Source organism: Microtus oregoni, unplaced genomic scaffold, assembly GCF_018167655.1.
Source record: "Microtus oregoni isolate MIOR12 unplaced genomic scaffold, Mior012 000067F_ref0000223, whole genome shotgun sequence".
NCBI lineage: Eukaryota > Metazoa > Chordata > Mammalia > Rodentia > Cricetidae > Microtus > Microtus oregoni.
In genome coordinates, this window is record NW_024543974.1 from 8,206,457 (window position 1) to 8,224,724 (window position 18,268).

General features: G+C 36.0%; 1 protein-coding gene across 9 annotated transcripts in view; it reads left to right on the top strand.

Annotated features, from left to right (window-relative positions):
- Nucleotides 1-18,268, top strand: part of LOC121440456 (protocadherin-11 X-linked) — a 511,499-nt gene that overhangs the window by 216,086 nt on the left and 277,145 nt on the right. For 7 of the 9 annotated variants that reach the window (XM_041641214.1, XM_041641220.1, XM_041641215.1 and 4 more), the window contains exon 3: nt 7,452-7,532. The exons of the other annotated variants lie outside the window; for them this stretch is intronic. In XM_041641214.1, coding sequence (XP_041497148.1) covers nt 7,452-7,532 — 81 coding nt within the window. The remainder of the gene's footprint in view (nt 1-7,451; nt 7,533-18,268) is intronic. 9 annotated transcript variants of the gene reach the window in all.

Genomic DNA, 18,268 nt, shown 5'->3' on the forward strand with positions numbered 1-18,268 from the left:
TGGGTGCACCCCTCATGGTCCTGACTTCCTTGCTCATCTTCTCCCTCCTTCTGCTCCTCATTGGGACCTTGGGAGCTCAGTCCAGTGCTCCAGTGTGGTTCTCTGTCTCTATCTCCATCCATCACCAGATGAAGGTTCTATGGTGATATGCAAGATATTTATCAGTATTGCTATAGGATAGGGTCATTTCAGGGTTCCCTATCCTCAGCTGCCCAAGGGACTAACTGGGGACATCACCATGGGCTCCTGGGAGCCACTCTAGGGTCAGGTCTCTTGCCAACCCTAAGGTGGCTCCCTTAACTAAGAATTTTGCTTCTGTCTCCCCTATCCAACCTTCCTTTATCCCAACCCTCCTTTTTAACCAAGTTCCCCCCTCCTACCCTTCTCCCTTTTCTCTCCCCACCTCCCCTTACCCCCATCCCACCCCACCCCAAGATCTCAATTTTCTCCCCGGCAATTTTGTCTACTTCCCATAGCCAAGAGGATAACTATATGTTTTTCCATGGGTTCACCTTCTTACTTAGCTTCTTTAGGTTCAGCAATTGTAGTCTTCGTGACCCTTATTTATGTCTAGAAACCAATTATGAGTGAGGACATCCCATGTTCATCTTTTTGGGTCAGGGATACCTCACTCAGAATAGTGTTTTCTATTTCCAACCACTTGCATGCAAAATTTGAGAAGTCATTGTTTTTTTACCGCAGCGTAGTACTCTAATATGTATATATTCCATAATTTCTTCATCCATTCTTCCATTGAAGGGCATCTAGGTTGTTTCCAGGCTCTAGCTATTACAAATAATACTGCTATGAACATAGTTGAACAAATGCTTTTGTCATATGATAGGGCATCTCTTGGGTATATTCCCAAGAGTGGTGTTGCTGGGTCCAGGGGTAGGTTGATCCCGAATATCCTGAGAAACCAAAACACTGATTTTCAAAGTGGTTGCACAAGATTGCATTCCCACCAGCAATGGATGAGTGTACCCCTTCCTCCACAACCTCTCCAGCAAAGGCTATCATTGGTGTTTTTAATTTTAGCCATTCTGACAAGTATAAGATGGTATAGCAAAGTTGTTTTGATTTTCATTTCCCTGATCGCTAAGGAGGTTGAGCATGACCTTAAGTGTCTTTTGGCCATTTGAACTTCTTTGGTTGAGAATTCTCTGTTGAGTTCAGTGCCCCATTTTTTAATTGGGTTAATTAGCATTTTAAAGTCTAGTTTCTTGAGTTCTTTATATATTTTGGAGATCAGAACTTTGTCTGTTGCAGTGTTGGTGAAGATCTTCTACCAGTCAGTGGGTTGCCTGTTTGTCTTAGTAACAGTGTCCTTTGCTTTACAGATGCTATTCAGTTTCAGGAGGTCCCATTTATTCAATGTTGCCCTTAATGTCTGTGCTGCTGGGATTGTACAAAGGAAGCAATCTCCTGTGCCCATAAGTTGTAGAGTACTTCTCACTTTCTCTTCTATCAGGTTCATTGTGTTCAAATTAATATTGAGGTCTTTGATCCGTTTGGACTTGAGTTTTGTGCATGGTGATAGATATGGATCTATTATTATTTTTCAACAGGTTGACATTGAGTTATGCAAGCACCATTTGTCGTAGATGCTTTCTTTCTTCCATTGTAAACTTTCAGCTCCTTTATCGAAAATTAGGTGTTCAAAGGATTCTGAGTTCTAATCCTGATCTTCTATTTGATTTCATTGGTGGACTTTTCTGTTTTTATGCCAATACCAAGCAGTTTTCAATACCGTAGCTCTATAATAGAGTTTGAAGCCAGGGATGATAACACCTCCAGAAGTAACTTTATTGTATAAGATTGTTTTGGCTATCCTGGGTTTTTTGTTTTTCCATATAAAGTTGATTATTGTCCTCTCAAGATCTGTGAAGAATTTTGATGGGACCTTGATGGGGATTGCATTGAATCTATAAATTGTCCTTGTTAGAATTGCCATTTTTACTATGTTGATCCTCCCAATCCAAGAACAAGGGAGATCCTTCCATTTTCTGGTATCATCCTCAATTTCTTTCTTCAAAGACTTAAAGTTCTTGTCAAGTAGATCCTTCCCTTCCTTGGTTAGAGTTACCCCAAGATATTTTATGCTATTTGTGGCTATCATGAAAGGTGATGCTTCTCGGATTTCCCTCTCTGCTTCTTTATCCTGTGTGTATAGGAGGGCAACTGATTTTTTGGAGTTGATCTTTTATCCAGGTACGCTACTAAACGTGTTTATCAGTTGTAGGAGTTCTTTGCTGGAGTTTTTGGGGTCTTTTACGTACACTATCATATCATCTGCAAATAATGAAAGTTTAACTTCTTCCTTACCAATTTGAATCCCGTTGATCCCCTTATGTTGTCTTATTGCTATTGCTAGAACTTCAAGCACTATATTGAAGAGGTATGAAGAGAGTGGACAGCCTTGTTGTGTTCCTGTTTTTAGTGGGATGGCTTTGAGTTTCTCTCCATTTAATTTGATGTTAGCTGTTTGCTTGCTATAAATAGCTTTTATTATAGTTATGTATGACTGTTGTATCCCTAATCTTACTAAGACCTTTTTCATAAAGGGATGTTGAATTTTGTCAAATGTTTTTTCAGCATGTAATGAAATGATCATATGGTTTTTTTCTTTTGGTTTATTTATATGATGGAATACATTGATAGATTTTCATATGTTGAAGCAGCCTTGCATCCCTGGGATGAAGTCTACTTGATCATAATGGATAATTTTTCTAGTGTGTTCTTGGATTCGGTTTGCCAGTATTTTATTGAGGATTTTCGCATCGATGTTCATGAGTGAGATTGGCCTGTAATTCTCTTTCTTGTTTGAGTCTTTGTGTGGTTTTGTTATCATGGTAACTGTAGCTTCAGAGGATTTGGCAATGACTTTTCTGTTTCTATATTGTGAAATAATTAAGGAGTATAGGTATTAGGTATTCTTGGAAGTTCTGGTAGAATTCTGCATTGAAACCGTCTGGACCTGGGCTTTTTTTTTTTTTTGGTAGGGAAGTTTTTATAACAACTTCTAATTCTTCGCGACTAACAGGTCTATTTAGATTGTTCACCTGGTCCTGGTCTAACTTTTGTATATGGTACCTCTCTAAAAAAGTGTCCATTTCTTTAACATTTTCCAATTTTGTGGCATAAAGGCTTTTGTAGTAAGATATAATGATTCTCTGAATTTCCTCTCTGTCTGTGGTTATGTCCCCCTTTTCATTTCTGATCTTGTTAATTTGCGTATTCTCTCTCTGCCGTTTGATTAGTTTTGATAGGGGTTTATCAATCTTGTTGATTTTCTCTTTTTGTTTTCTTGATTCTTTGGATTTTCTGTGTTTCTATTTTGTTGATTTTAGCATTTAGTTTGATTATTTCTAGTCTTCTACTCCTCCTAGGTGAGTCTGCTTCTTTTTTTATAGAGCTTTCAGGTTGGCTGTTAGGTCTCCAATGTGTGCTCAAAGCCATCCCACTAAACTCAGGAACACGACAAGGCTGTCCACTCTCGCCGTACCTCTTCAATATAGTGCTTGAAGTTCTGGCAATAGCAATAAGACAACATAAGGGGATCAAGGGGGTTCGAATTAGAAAGGAAGTAGTTAAACTTTCGTTATTTGCAGATGATATGATAGTATACATAAGCGACCCCAAAAACTCCACCAAAGAACTTTTACAGCTGATAAACAGCTTTAGTAATGTGGCAGGATACAAGATCAACTCCAAAAAATCAGTCGCCCTCTTATACACAAAGGATATGGAAGCAGAGAGGGAAATCGGAGAAGCTTCACCTTTCACGATAGCCACAAACAGCATAAAATATCTTGGGGTAACTCTAACCAAGGAAATGAAAGATCTATTTGACAAGAACATTAAGGCATTGAAGAAAGAAACTGAGGAGTATACCAGAAAATGGAAGGACCTCCCTTGCTCTTGGATTGGGAGGATCAAAATAGGAAAAATGACATATCTACCAAAGGCAATTTATAGATTCAATGCAATCCCCATCAAGGTCCCATCTAAATTCTTCACAGATCTTGAGAGGACAATAATCAACTTTATTAGGAAAAACAAAAAACCCAGGATAGCCAAAACAATCCTATACAATAAAGGATCTTCTGGAGGCATTCCATCCCTGACTTCAAACTCTATTACAGAGCTACAGTGATGAAAACAGTGTGGTACTCGCATAAAAACAGAGAAGTCGTCCATTTTCTTTAAGTGAGCACTTAGTGCTATGAAATTTCCTCTTAGCACTGCTTTCATAATGCCCCATAGGTTTGAGTATGTTGAGTCTCTATTTTCATTGAATTCAAGAAAGACTTTAATTTCTTTCTTTATTTCTTCCTTGATCCAGGTGTGGTTCAGTAGTTGACTGTCCAGTTTCCATGATTCTATATGCTTTCTGGGGATAGAATTGTTGTTGAATTTTAACCTAAAGCCGTGGTGATCCAATAAGATACAGGTGGTTACTAATATTTTTTTGTTACTATGGAAGTTTGCTTAGTTACCGAGTATGCGGTCAGCTTTTGAGAAGATTCCATGAGCTGCAGAGAAGAAGGTATATTCTTTCCTATATGGGTGGGATGTCCTATAGATGTCTGTTAAGTCCATTTGATTCATTACCTCCCTTAATCCTCTTAGTTCTCTGTTAGGCTTCTGTCTGATTGACCTGTCCATTGGTGAGAGAGGAGTGTTGAAGTCTCCTACTATTAGTGTGTATGGTTTGATGAATGCCTTGAGTTTTAGTAATGTTTCTTTTACATAAGTGTGTGCTTTTATATTAGGGGCATAGATATTCAGGACTGAGAATTCATCCTGATGAATTGTTCCTGTTATGAGTATAAAATGTCTCTCTCCATCTCTTCTGATTGATTTTAGTTTGAAGTCCACTTTGTTAGGAATTAGTATGGACACACCTGCTTGATTCTTACGTCCATTTGCTTGAAAAACTTTTCCCAACCCTTTACTCTAAGTAGATGTCTGTCTTTGTGGTTGAGGTGTATTTCTTGTAAACAGCAGAATGTTGGATCCTGTTTTCTTATCCAATCTCTTAGCCTGTGCCTTTTTCTAGGTGAGCTGATTCCATTGATATTAAGTGATATTAATGACCAGTGGTTAACTCCAGTCACTTTTTTCTTTTTTTGGTAGTAGAATTTGTGTGTTTTCCTTCTTCGAGTTGTGCTGGTGAAGGGTCATTAGATGTCTGAGCTATTGTGGGCATTGTTGAACTCCTTGGTTTGTGATTTTCCTTCTATTCCTCTCTGTAAGGCTGGATTTGTGGATAAGTAGTGTTTAATTTGTTTTTATCCTGGAAAATTTTGTTTTCTCCATTTATAGTGAATGAAAGCTTGAGTGGGTTTGGTCTTTTTTTTTTTTTGTGTCCCAGATTTCCTGAATGTTTTGTGATGAGAATTTGTTGATTTTGTTGTTTTCTTTGATCAGTGTGTTATTTACTCTATGATATCTTCATTGTCTGACATTCTTTCTTCTATCTCTTGTAATCTGTTGGTAATACTTGTCTCTGTAGTTCCTGTTCGTTTACCCAGATTTTCCATCTCCAACCTTCCTTGGTTTGTGTTTTCTTCATTACTTCCATTTAATTCTTCAAGTCTTGAATCGTTTCCCTTACCTGTTTGATTGTTTTTTTTTTCTTGTTTCTCTTTGTTTTCATGGGTATCTTTGAGAGATTTATTCATTTATTCTCCCTTTTTGTTTGTCATCTCTATTTCTTTATACAAGTTTTTCGCCTCCTGTTTAAGGTCCTCTATTATTTTCATATGGTTCACTTTTGAGTCAATATCTTCTATTTCTTCTGGAGTAGGGTGTTCAGTTCTTCTTATTTCGGGATCCCTGGATTCTGGTTACGTCATGTTTCCTTTCAGGTTGTTGCAGGAATTCTTGCATTGGCGTCTGCCCATCTCTTCCTTCAAATGGAGCCATGAGAGACCTGGTGTCTTGGTCTAGTCTTTGCTGTGACTGACTCTCTGGGTGGATCTCCTCAGTGTAGAAGCAGGAACCATTCCCATGCAGATGGAACTCCTCAGCACTGAAATAGGGATGTCTGGTAGCCAAATGACCTGCGGACAAAAGGGCAAACTTGGGGGGAGGGGCAAGGCGGGGTCGAGTAGAACACAGGAGACCCTGCAGCACAAGCTGTAGGTGCCGGGCTCCCTTGAGGGGACCTTGAGGCCTGACTGATAGGCAGGTACCCACCGGTCCGGGTGGGTAGCCTTAGTGTAGGAGTAGGAAACTGTTCTTGAGCAAAGGCCCTTGCAGACAAGGCAGGCTTGTGCGGGGGGGGGGGGGGGGGGAATTGGGGGGAGAGGCTAGGTCGTGTGTAAGAAAGACAGTCCTGCAGCAGGAGCTGAGGGAAGGAGATTTGTGCTCTCTTCCGGGATATCCGCCCCTGTATAGCACACACTCACCTGTCCAGATGGAACTTCTCAGCATTGAAACAGGGAAGGCTGGTAGCCCAATGAGCTGCAGACAAAAGAGAGAAAGTGGGGGGCAGGGCAGGGTCAAGTAGAACACAGGAGACCCTGCAGCACAAGCTGGAGGTGCCTGTGCTCCCTTGGGTGGGGGGTCCTTGAGGTCTGCCCAGTAGGTAGGCAGGCACTCACTGCTCTGGGTGGGTAGCCTTAGTGTAGGAGCAGGAAACTGTTCTTGAGCAAAGGACCTAGCAGACAGTAGGGCAAGCTTGGGAGAGGGACTGGGGTCTAGATCCTGTGTAGGAAAGAGCCCTGCAGCAGGAGCTGGGGGAGGGGGGTTGTGCTCTCTTCTGGGGCAGGCAGCCCCTGGGTAGCACACACTCACCCTTCCAGATGGAACTCCTCAGCCATATTTAATGTTTTATAGACAGAATATATACTTTGTAATATGAGAAAAACAAATTAAATGAATTACAGAACTTCCATCTTTTCTGATGTTGATCACTGTTTAGGCATGGTAGATTAGGATTTGTCTATTGGTTCATAAATCCTTTTGCAGTTCATTGAGTATATTGAATGCCTCTATAAGACACAAGTGAGATATACAGTTTTATAGCACACACAGGACAGATTTTATTTTAGACAATGGTGAAAAGAGTAAACATAAATTGTTTAGTCATTGAGTTATAGAAATATTACATTGAAATTCTCCCTAACTTAAATTTTGACTTAAGCAAATTAAGTTCTCAAGTATGTGTTTCTAAGCTGAGAATATAATAAATAACTATACTATATTTAAATATAAACTCTGAGAAAGAAAACTGTTTTCTGTTTCATATTTTTTTTTAGGATCTGGAAGATTCAGCATATTTTAACACATAATAACTCATGAGTTACATAAAATATTTTTCCTAAAAAGAGATAATTTTCTTATTTCCCTACACACAATGTTTGTGTGTGTTGTGTGTATGTACGTGTTTTTTTTTATGTTGAATGAGTACTTTAAAATATTCGTTTTCTTCCTTTACAAAGACAATAAAGGAGATGGTACGATCTCGCACCCCAATGAAAGAGGCAACAACTGTGGAAATCTGGACTCATCCTCATCCACAGGTATCAAAACAATATGCTTTAATATTTCCTACTTTTACCTTTTGCAAGACAAGTTCAAACTTCCCTTCAAAATTATAATATTTGGGTCAATTAAAACACACTAACAGTATACAGATAGAATGACACATAAACTTGCTCTTCTATAGCATGTAATATATGAAAATTCAAGGATAATAACATGTTTCAAGTTTAAACTCTGTCCATAGATAAGAAAGGAATGAGGGAGGTGTATGTAATTTCAAAATTATACTGTATTTTATGAAAACTGTAAGAATACCAAAACCAGAAACCAAAGAGGAAAAAAGTTCCTCTGAGCTCCATGGTAAATAAAACAAGCGGTGGGAAGATAAGTGATAGAACTTCAGTAAAAAGCAAGTTGGTTTTGTTACGTATGTTAAAGATCTTAAGGCAAATTTCTCAGGAGAGTTCATGTATTGTGTGTAAATTAATAGAGACATTAAAGTCTTCTAATATACTAGTGTAGTCAATAAAATTTTATGGAAAAAAGATTCAGATAATTAGATTTCTTTGAAAAATGTCCTCTTGAGAGATGACTTTTTAGAGATTAGCAAAATAGGAATCGGAGAATGTAAATAGGTCATGATTCTAAAATAACCTCTATCCATCATTTCATTCAATATACCCAGTTTGATAAGCTTTATACTAAAAAGATAGGGTTTTTTTTTTGATCCTCATTATCTTCAATGATTTTATAAGAGCATGGGGAATTTTTGTTTTTCATATATGTGATTTATCATGTTTCTTTAGGTATTTTCAAGTTGAGCTCCAGTGATGAAAATGAAATTGTAAATATGTTATTTCTTTCTATTGTATTTTGCTTTGTTTTCTCAAAGTTCAAAGCACCTATTTACTTGGCTAAAGACTTAGGGTGTACTATATCACGAATAATAAAAACTCAGAGACAGAATTTGGGGTTCAACTTGAAAACCAGAAAAGCAAACCAGCCAAGTGACTAGGAAATTGTACCTTTCCCTATGCTGGGTGACCATAAACTAAGCAATTAATCTCTCTCTCCTCGCCTTTTATATTCTCTCTAGTGCTAGGATTAAAGGTGTGACTCCCTAGTTCTGAGATTAAAGGTGTAGGCACAGCTACCTTAATTTGTTTCTGCATTGGTCTTGTGTAGCCCAGGGTAATGTTGAACTCACAGAGATCCATCTACCTCTGTCTCCCAAATTCTGAGATTAAAAGTGTGTGTCATCATTGCCTAACCTCTAGTGGCTTTAGCTTTGCCTCTGGTCTTCAGGTCAGATTTATTTATCAAAATATAAGTAAAATACCATTACAGTGTACTTTTGTGATATCTTAGAGAAAAGTATGTGTTTTGTGAAAATATAAGTAAACTATTGCCATAGAAAGATTTGAGACCAGAATGGGAACTTTTGAGAATTGTTTTTATTTTCTAGAGCTATTTTGTACAAGCAGTTGAATAGCAAACAAATTAGTGTGTTATTCTTTACACAAGGGGAAGCTTTATTTTATGATAAATCAGGGTGTTTTAATGTTACCCACATTATTTGTAAGTAGATTTCTTTTTAGTGTTTTAGAAAACATCCATTTAACTGTCCAAGCAGATTCATAAACTTTGGCCACAATACATAGCCTTTGCTCATATTAATAATTAATTTTTTTCCTTAATAAATGTTGTTATAAGTGATTGTTAAAGAAATTACTCTAAATCTTAATAACTCCTTTCCATTTGATGATTTATTCTTGTAAAATTGTATTTGAACCATAGACATATTTTTTTCCAGATGAGAACTGGGAAAAATTAAATAATATTACCTAACATTTCATAGCTACAAATGTCAGATAAGGAAATTAATGCATAAATGGAATCTTGAGGCCCATGTCTACCCACTGAACCAAATTTTATGACTATAATCAGGATGGACAGCCCTTAAGTAAACATATATCCTAAGTTTGACGAGAGGTTCCAAGAGTTCCATAGCCTGTTAGTAAATTTTAGTAACATAACAGATGGGTTCCATATCTAGAGCTAAAAGGCTTATGAGTTTCCATAGCAGTCAAATGCAGAGGTCGATAGATGGGAATCATCTCTCTATAGATCTTTAACCACAGAATATTGGCACTCAATTTTGAAAAGATTTTGGTAACTGTGATATTCACATCTCCACATCTCCTTGTAATTAGACTTTCAAAAATAAATATGGACTTTACATATCATTCAATATAGTCATAATTTACATGAATAAAACATAGATTTGCAGTTTTCAAATATAAGATGAAAATTAATGAATCATTTGTTTATATAGAATTTGGAATTATGACTCATCAGCCTGCGCATGAGTCTTCTTGCTATGCCTTACATCCAAGTGAAATAAATTCTGTTTTCAGTCATAGAGGTAACCTTGTTAATCATACTGAAATCAAGGTAATATAAGCTCATTATTATTATTATTATTGTTAGTTCATTTATCATGTTTAGTCCCAAGAATACCATATTGGAAGTTAAAAGGAGTTCACTTGAGAAAAGAATAAACACCAAGAATCCATATGAAGGACATCAATATTATAAAAGCATGATTCTGAAAAGAAGGTGGGTGACAGGGAACATTAGCGTGCACAAGAGGAAATATCAATTTAGAACAAAAACAGAAAATAGGGATTCTATTTGCTGAAAAGTATTCTGTAGAGAAGAAAATGCATAAGCAGTTATACAGTTCTAAAAGCATTCATCATATTTAGTTCTTTGTACAGTAAAGCTCTTGTTAGGATCTCCCAATAATGGCACTTGAGAGCTGGGAAAAAGTACAGATTATTTAAACTTGTTTCAACACATAAATTTGGGATAGTTATTTCATGTAATTTTTAAGTTTAACACACACATATGTATATATACACAAAAAATTATATATATATATATATATACATATATATATATATATATGAGAGTGATATACTTACACACACACACACACACACACACATATATATATATATATATATATATATATATATATATATATATATGAGAGTGAATGAGGAGTGAGAGAGAATATAAAAAATTTATTTTTTTCTTCAAGAACGTATCACTGTTTTGCTCATACATGTACTAATAAACTATATATATATATATATGTCACATTGTTAATAGTTAAAGTAATCTATAGCTATATAACAAATATAAGACAAAACAGTAGTTTTTCAAAATCTCTATTATATGTCTATTAAACATGTTACTGATTAGAGCATTTGTTGATTTCTAGAATTAATTGTCCGGCACAATTTTATCTGGTTTTAAATAAGGCACATAGGCAAGAAGTTCTTCTGAGTGATGTGAACATATTTCATATCATGTTCTGGCAAATAACTCATTCTTAATATTGAGTCAATCATTTTGAGAGTTCTTTATTTTACTTTTTTATATTTTTTATTCTTTTATTGAGCTCTACATTTTTTTCTGCTCCCCTCCTTACCTCTGCCCTCCTCTTCAACCCTCTCCCAAGGTCCCCATTTTCCCAATTTACTCAGAAAATCTTATCTTTTTCTACTCCCAATGTAGATTAGATCTACATATGTCTTTCGTAGGGTCCTCATTATTGTCTAGGTTCTGTGAAATTGTGAATTGTGGGCAGGTTTTCTTTGCTTTATGTTTACAAACCACCAATGAATGAGTACATGTGATAATTTTCTTTCTGGGTCTGGGTTACCTCACTCAAAATAATGTTTTCTAGCTCCATCTGTTTTCCTTCAAAATTTAAGATGTTATTTTTTTCTGCTGTGTAGTATTCCATTGTGTAAATGTACCACATGTCCTTATACATTCTTCAGTCGAAGGGCATTTACATTATTTCCAGGTCCTGGCTATGACAAACAATGCTGCTATGGGCATAGTTGAGCACATGTCCTTGTGACACGATTAAGAATCCTTTGGAAATATACACAAAAGTGGTATTACTGGGTCTTGAGGAAGGTTGTTCCCTAATTTTCTGAGAAACTGACACATTGACATTGAAAGGGGTTGTACTTGCTGTATTCCCACCAGCAATGCAGAAGTGTTCCCTTTACTCCACAACCTCTCCAACATAACTTGTCATCAGTGTTTTTGATCTTGGCCATTCTTCCAGGTGTAAGATGGAATCTCAGAGTTGTTTTGATTTTCATTTCTCTGATGACTAAGGATGCTGAGCATTTCTGTTAGTGTCTTTCAGCCATTTTAAATTCCTCTTTTGAAAGTTCTCTGTTTAGGTCTCTACTCCACTTTTTTAATTGGGTAATTTTTTTCTTTTGATGACCAATTTCTTGAGTTCTTTGTATATTTTGGAGATCAGCCCTCTGTCTGATGTGGGGTTAGTGAAGAACTTTTCCCATTCTGCAGGCTATCATTTTGTTTTGTTGACCATGTCCTTTATTTTACAGGAGAGGTTTTTATTTGTCTATTCACTGTTAGTACTCAAAGGAAAGAGAAGCAATGTTAGAAAAAATCAGCAAGTAGTTACTCCTGAAAGTTTACATTTTTCCTGTTATTTTGCTGTGCAGTCTCAATTTATATACTTTTAGAATTTGGTTCTCCACTCCTTCAATTTCTTACTGATAATTCCTCAACTTTCTGTAGTTGTATGCTCTGCTCAATGATATGAAGCTTTCTTTGATAACTTAAGTTATATGAAAAGTGAAGAGTTTCTGTTATTTGGAAGCTTACCAAGTTTTTACAAAGAAACACTGTAGTCAGTTTTAATTTTCTTTATCTTTAAAGAATTCTTGAGAATGAGATCCTCAAAAGGGTTTATATGCATATTCCTCATAGCAGGGCTGCAAAACACAATAACCTGAAAATCTCTTGTGAAACATTGACTCTTCTAGGCTTCACTTTCTAGTTCACTCTAAAATGATTACCATACATTTCAGTCTGCATGTCAATGCTGATTACAGATTATCTTGTAATGAGTGTAGAATATGCTAATTCTAAAAGTTTTCAATTATTTCTTACTTGATGTTGAAATAAGATTCAATTCATTCAGTCTTTCTTATTGTCCCTTATATTTTTGTTCTTATCTGCTCATTCTTTAAAGCATACTTACTTTGTAGTCACAGTGAATACACTGCTAATTCTTTGTCTTTGTTCTTCCTTAGGCACTAATTTATATATTTCTCACTTCCTACTTAATTTTCCTTTCTCATATCCACCTCTGTTTATCCGTGATTATTTGCAACTCATATTATTTGCACTCATATTGCTTGCAACTCAGGTGGCTTTTTATATCTGGGCTAAAATTGCAAGTATCTGTGGGAATGGGAGCTTCTGAGAACAGTGAAGATATTTAGATCATACCTCCATCTGAATCAGAGCATCTCACACTCACTAGATATTTTATTTTGCAGTGCCATGTATTCCACTATTCCTTTATCTCAGTACTAATATCCACCTACATATTTTTTTATTATTGATTTTTATTGAGCTCTACATTTTTATCTGTTCCCCTCCATGCTTCTCCCCTTCAGCCCTCCTCCAAGGTCCCCATGCTCCCAATTTACTCGGGAGATCTTGTCTTTTCTACTTCCCATGTATTTTAGATCTATGTATGTGCCTCCTAGGATCATCATTGTCTAGGTTCTCTGGGATTGTGGTGTTTGTAGGCTGTTTTTCTTTGCTTTATGTTTAAAAGTCACCTATCAGTGAGTACATGTGATAAGTGTCTTTTTGTGACCTCACTGAAAATAATGTTTCCTAGCTCCATCCATTCGCCTGCAAAATTCAAGATGTCATTTTGTTTTCTGCTGTGTAGTACTCCATTGTGAAAATGTACCACATTCTCCTTATCCATGCTTCGATCGAGGGATATTTAGGGGGGGGGGCTGGGTCATTTGTAAGAAAGATAGCCCTGGAGAAAGAGCTGAGGGAGGGGGGTTTGTGCTCTCTTCCTGGACAATCCGGCCCTAGATAGCACACACTCACCCATCCAGATGGAACTCCTCAGCACCTAAACAGGGACGCCTGGTAGCCCAATGAGCCGGGGACACAAGGAAGAACGTGTCAGGCAGGGCTGGGTCCAGTGGAGCACAGGAGACCCTGCAGCACAAGCTGAAGGTGCCTGGGCTCCCTTGCAGGGGACCTTGAGGCCTGCCCGGTATGCAGGCACTCACTGCTCTGGGTCTTAATGACTGTTTCTATTTCTTCAGCAGTTATAGGTCTGTTTAATTTGTTTATCTGGTCTTGATTTAATTTTTGTAAGTGATATTTATCCAGAAAGTTGTCCATTTTCTTTAAATGTTCCAATTTTGTGGAGTAGAGGTTTTCAAAATATGACCTGATGATTCTCTGTATTTCCTCCGTATATGTTGTTATGTCCCCCTTTTCATTTTTGATTTTGTAAATTTGGATATTATATCTCTGCCTTTTGGTTAGCTTGGATAAAGATTTGTCTGTTTTGTTGATTTTCTCTAAGAACCTACTCTTTGTCTCACTGATTCTATGTATTGTTTTCTTTGTTTCTATTTTGCTGATTTCAGCTCTCAATTTGATTATTTCCTTCCATCTAATTCTCTTAGTTGAGTTTGCTTCTTTTTGCTCTAAAAGTTTTCAAATGTTCTGTCAATTAACTAGTGTGAGGTTTTTCTAGCTTCTTTATGTAGGCATTTAGTGCTAGGAACTTTCCTCTTAACACTACTTTCACTGTGTCCCATAAATTTGGGTATTTTGTGTGGTCATTTTCATTGAATTTTAGGGTTGAAGTGATATCACTCTGTGGTTTTGCATTGTCCCCATTACTGATGATTTGGACCATTATTTGCCTGCTTTTGGGAAATGTCATCCAATTCACACCTTTAAAACATTTGTCCCAGTATTCCTGAGTGTTTCGAGAAATGCAAATTTGAGGTAAATTTCATTAAATACTAATCATTTGGTTTCTTTCAAATTTATTTTCTGTTATGAAATATATTTTCTAAAATATCATAACAATGTTGCTGAAAATAACTAATATTTCTAGTAAAGTTGCTAATTTTGACAGCATATATTATCAATTTCAACAAATTGTTGTGTGTCTTTTGTTCTTTTGTTCACTCAAAAAGGAAAAGAAAACTGTGCTTTGTTTGTTTTCCTATCAGATCTTAAATTATATTTCTGTGCTACTTTAAACCCAAACCTGAAATTCAAAAGCTATATTTCTGAGCTTTGTTTTCCTTGGGGAGAGAAACATATTTATAAGTTTGTGGGAATTATGATTATTTGAACCATGGATACTATAAAGATGCAACAGTAGCCTATAGAAAAAAATTTGTAAATCATGATAATTTGGAAAACTAAACAAGCATATAACTTTAACAAATGAACTTGAGGAATAGTGTTTTAGCAAAGGAAATTTGCATATGGGTGTTTTACCCGAAGTGTTATGTCCATGGATGTGAAACATGTCCCAAGCTGTTATATCAAGTTGCTTAAGATTATAGAATAATAAAATGAAATAGAACATGATCAAGAAGACAGAAATGAACTATGCTCAGGAAGCTACTAACAACACCATGTTATTTACCTTTTCATTTGTTTACTCTGTTGTAGAGAATTTAAATTTATCAACAAATATTCCAAATCACTCTCTTAATTTTCTGTAGTTTCTTATTTGAAGATTGAAAGTTGTATTTTAAACTTTAAATTGTATTTAAAATGCAATAGTTTATATTCAACTATCATGTAATTTTTTATTAACAAAGTAAAATCTAATTACCTAATCACATTTAACAAGAAAATATTATTCTCCAGGTTCTACTGAATATATTTTGGCTGTACCTTAAATCACACTGGTACAAAACATTGATGCTCAAATTTTGGAAATAACAGGTCAACATCTAAATACATAATTTAAAGTATGCTCGATTTTGGCAGAAACCATTCTTCATTTGTTTGCTATTCCTTGAGATCAGCTTTATTTTGGTGAATGTAATACAACATACTCAGAAATTTGGAATAGGCTGACTTTGTGTACCTTTGCTAATGGTGAAGCGATGGTTAAAGTGCTGGTTTTCTCACTGGTGAAACACAGATAATACTACCACACCCATGTACGCACATGTGGCTTTGTATTCTTATGCTAATGGATAATTATACATTCAATTACACCTTTTTCTTCCAATAAATCTATAGAATGTTAGAAGCTAAATATTTTACTTTAGAAATCAAAACTCACCAGGTGGTGGTTGCACGTGCCTTTAATCCCAGAACTTGGGTGGCAGAGGCAGGTGGATTTCTATGAGTTTGAGACCAGTCTGGTCTACAAGACCTAGTTCCAGGACAGGCTCCAAAGCTACAGAGAGACCCTGTCTCGAAAACACACACACACACACACACACACACACACAAAGAAATTAAAACTCTTCAAATTCATTGTCTAATTTTTATAAGTATATATGCATATGTTCATGTAAGGGCAATCAACATATATAACTATATATAAATATATAGTTATATTTGTACACACATTTATGTGTGGTGAGTGTGTCTCTGTGTGTGTGTGATTTATTTAGGAGTATTTCTGGGGTTCAGCTTCAGTTTGGGTTCGGGTCCTGAGGAAAGGGGTGTTGGTACAAGGAACACTTCTGACCACTATGTGGATTAAACTCAAGTTTATATATGTATATATATATGTGTGTATATATATATACACATATATACACACATATAACTATATATTATATTATAACACACACATATATAAAAACTATATATACATATTACTAACTATATTCTATTCAGTCTTTATAGTGATATATATATATACATACACACACATATATATATACATATATACATACACACACACACACACACACACACACACACACACATATATATATATATATATATATATAGGATTAGGACTAACAATTTGGTATTGGATACCAAATTAATAAATTGGTGTGCTTCTTCCTGATTAAGACTATTTTTCCGGCTCTCAGCATTCTCCATAGGACAAAGCATTCTCCTATTTTCTGTAGTCCTTTGTGTAGTAGTGAGGTTTGTAGGCTTCCCCCATCCACTTTGACGTGTCTATATTTGTTATTCTTTCACAGCTCATGTTTAGATACATTTTGGTGAAATATTAGATGTATAGCTTCTGATATTGCTTTCTAATCATTTTTGGTTTATTTTCTGAAGATTTTAATATCTATGCTTTAAAACACAGTTCAATGATCATATAATGTTCACTCTGCCTATCACAAAATGTGAGACTGGATTTTTTGACTCACTTTCATTGATGCACTCTGTACTGGTCATATATACTGAAGAACCAACATACCCAGAGATTCAAACATTTTGTGTGGCATCTGGAATGCATCTGATTTTATGGTGTGATTCTGTAGTGGTAATTCATCTCCTGTGAGGTGCTGGGTATTGAGCAAGTCTGTGAAAATGAACAAATCTTTTGAGTCAAATAAACATAGGTCACTTTGCAAAAATAAAATGACACATGGAACTTAATCTGGGAAATAATTCACAACTCTCCTTTAATTTTAGGCTAAAATGTGAACTGCCAATCTGGGTACCATAGATGCCCAAGTCCACTGGGCCTGAATTAGGTTATTGTACTCATTAGAAAAAGAGAAATTTGAGTTGAACCCTTAGAGATGGCATCATTTCAGAAGGGAGAGAAATAAAAGAGGTAGAATTCTAGTTGCCTGTAAAGAGAAAAATTCTCAGAATGAGTGAACGTATAGGAGGAGAAACAAAGATGGTATTCAAGGAAGTAAGGGTAGCAACCAGATTATAAGGACAACATGAAATAGCCATCAGGTATCATCTCTGTTTGCTAAGGTCTCATTTTTCCTTTCAGACAATTCCCAAAGATGACTGAATAGTGGGATTGCTTGGAACATAAGAGTTTAACTTTGTTTTCTCCCCTGCTAAGTGATTCTGAAATATAAATGCTAACACCTAGACAGTTGAGCTTTCAGCTTACTGTGCTATGCCATAAGGGAGCCATTAATAATGTCAGGATGTGTTAAAAGCCTAGAGAGGAAAGAAACTCTAAAGGTGAACTTTCATAACAGCACCTGAAATAAATTTTTAGCTAATATCAGAAAAGTGACAGAGATGGCATGCTTTATAGAACAAAATTAAAACATTCTCAAGTTTAGAAATCCAGAAATGTAGATGACTTTATTGCTTAGAAGTAATGTACTGTGAATTAAACTGGGTAATTAAAGTCAATCAAGGGCAGTCACTAGAAATCTAAGTTATCTTAGTGAGATTATATTCCACTATTTTATGGTAAAATACTTGTTATATTTTGAAATATATTTTCTGAAATATTAGAAAATAACAATATCAAATTTTGCTTTTGTACTTGCCTAAGGAGAATACACACGTACAAGAAACATAAAATGTTTTTTCATGTGATTTTGATCAAAACCCAGTGCCATTGTCCTTGGCTTCTCAGTCAGCTCTAATTGTCATCCACATTCAGAGAGTCCGTTTTGATCACATGTTCATTCAGTCCCAGTCCAGCTGGCCTTGGTGAGCTCCCATTAGCTCAGTCCCACTGTCTCAGTGGGTAGATGCACCCCTTGCGGTTCTGACTTCCTTGTTCATGTCCTCCCTCCTGCTCCTCATTTGGACCTTGGGAGCTCAGTCCAGTGCTCCAATGTGGGTCTCTGTCTCTATCTCCATCCATCACCAGATGAAGGTTCTATGGTGATATACAAGATATTCATTAGTATGGCTATAGGATTTGTTCAACTATGTTCATAGCAGCATT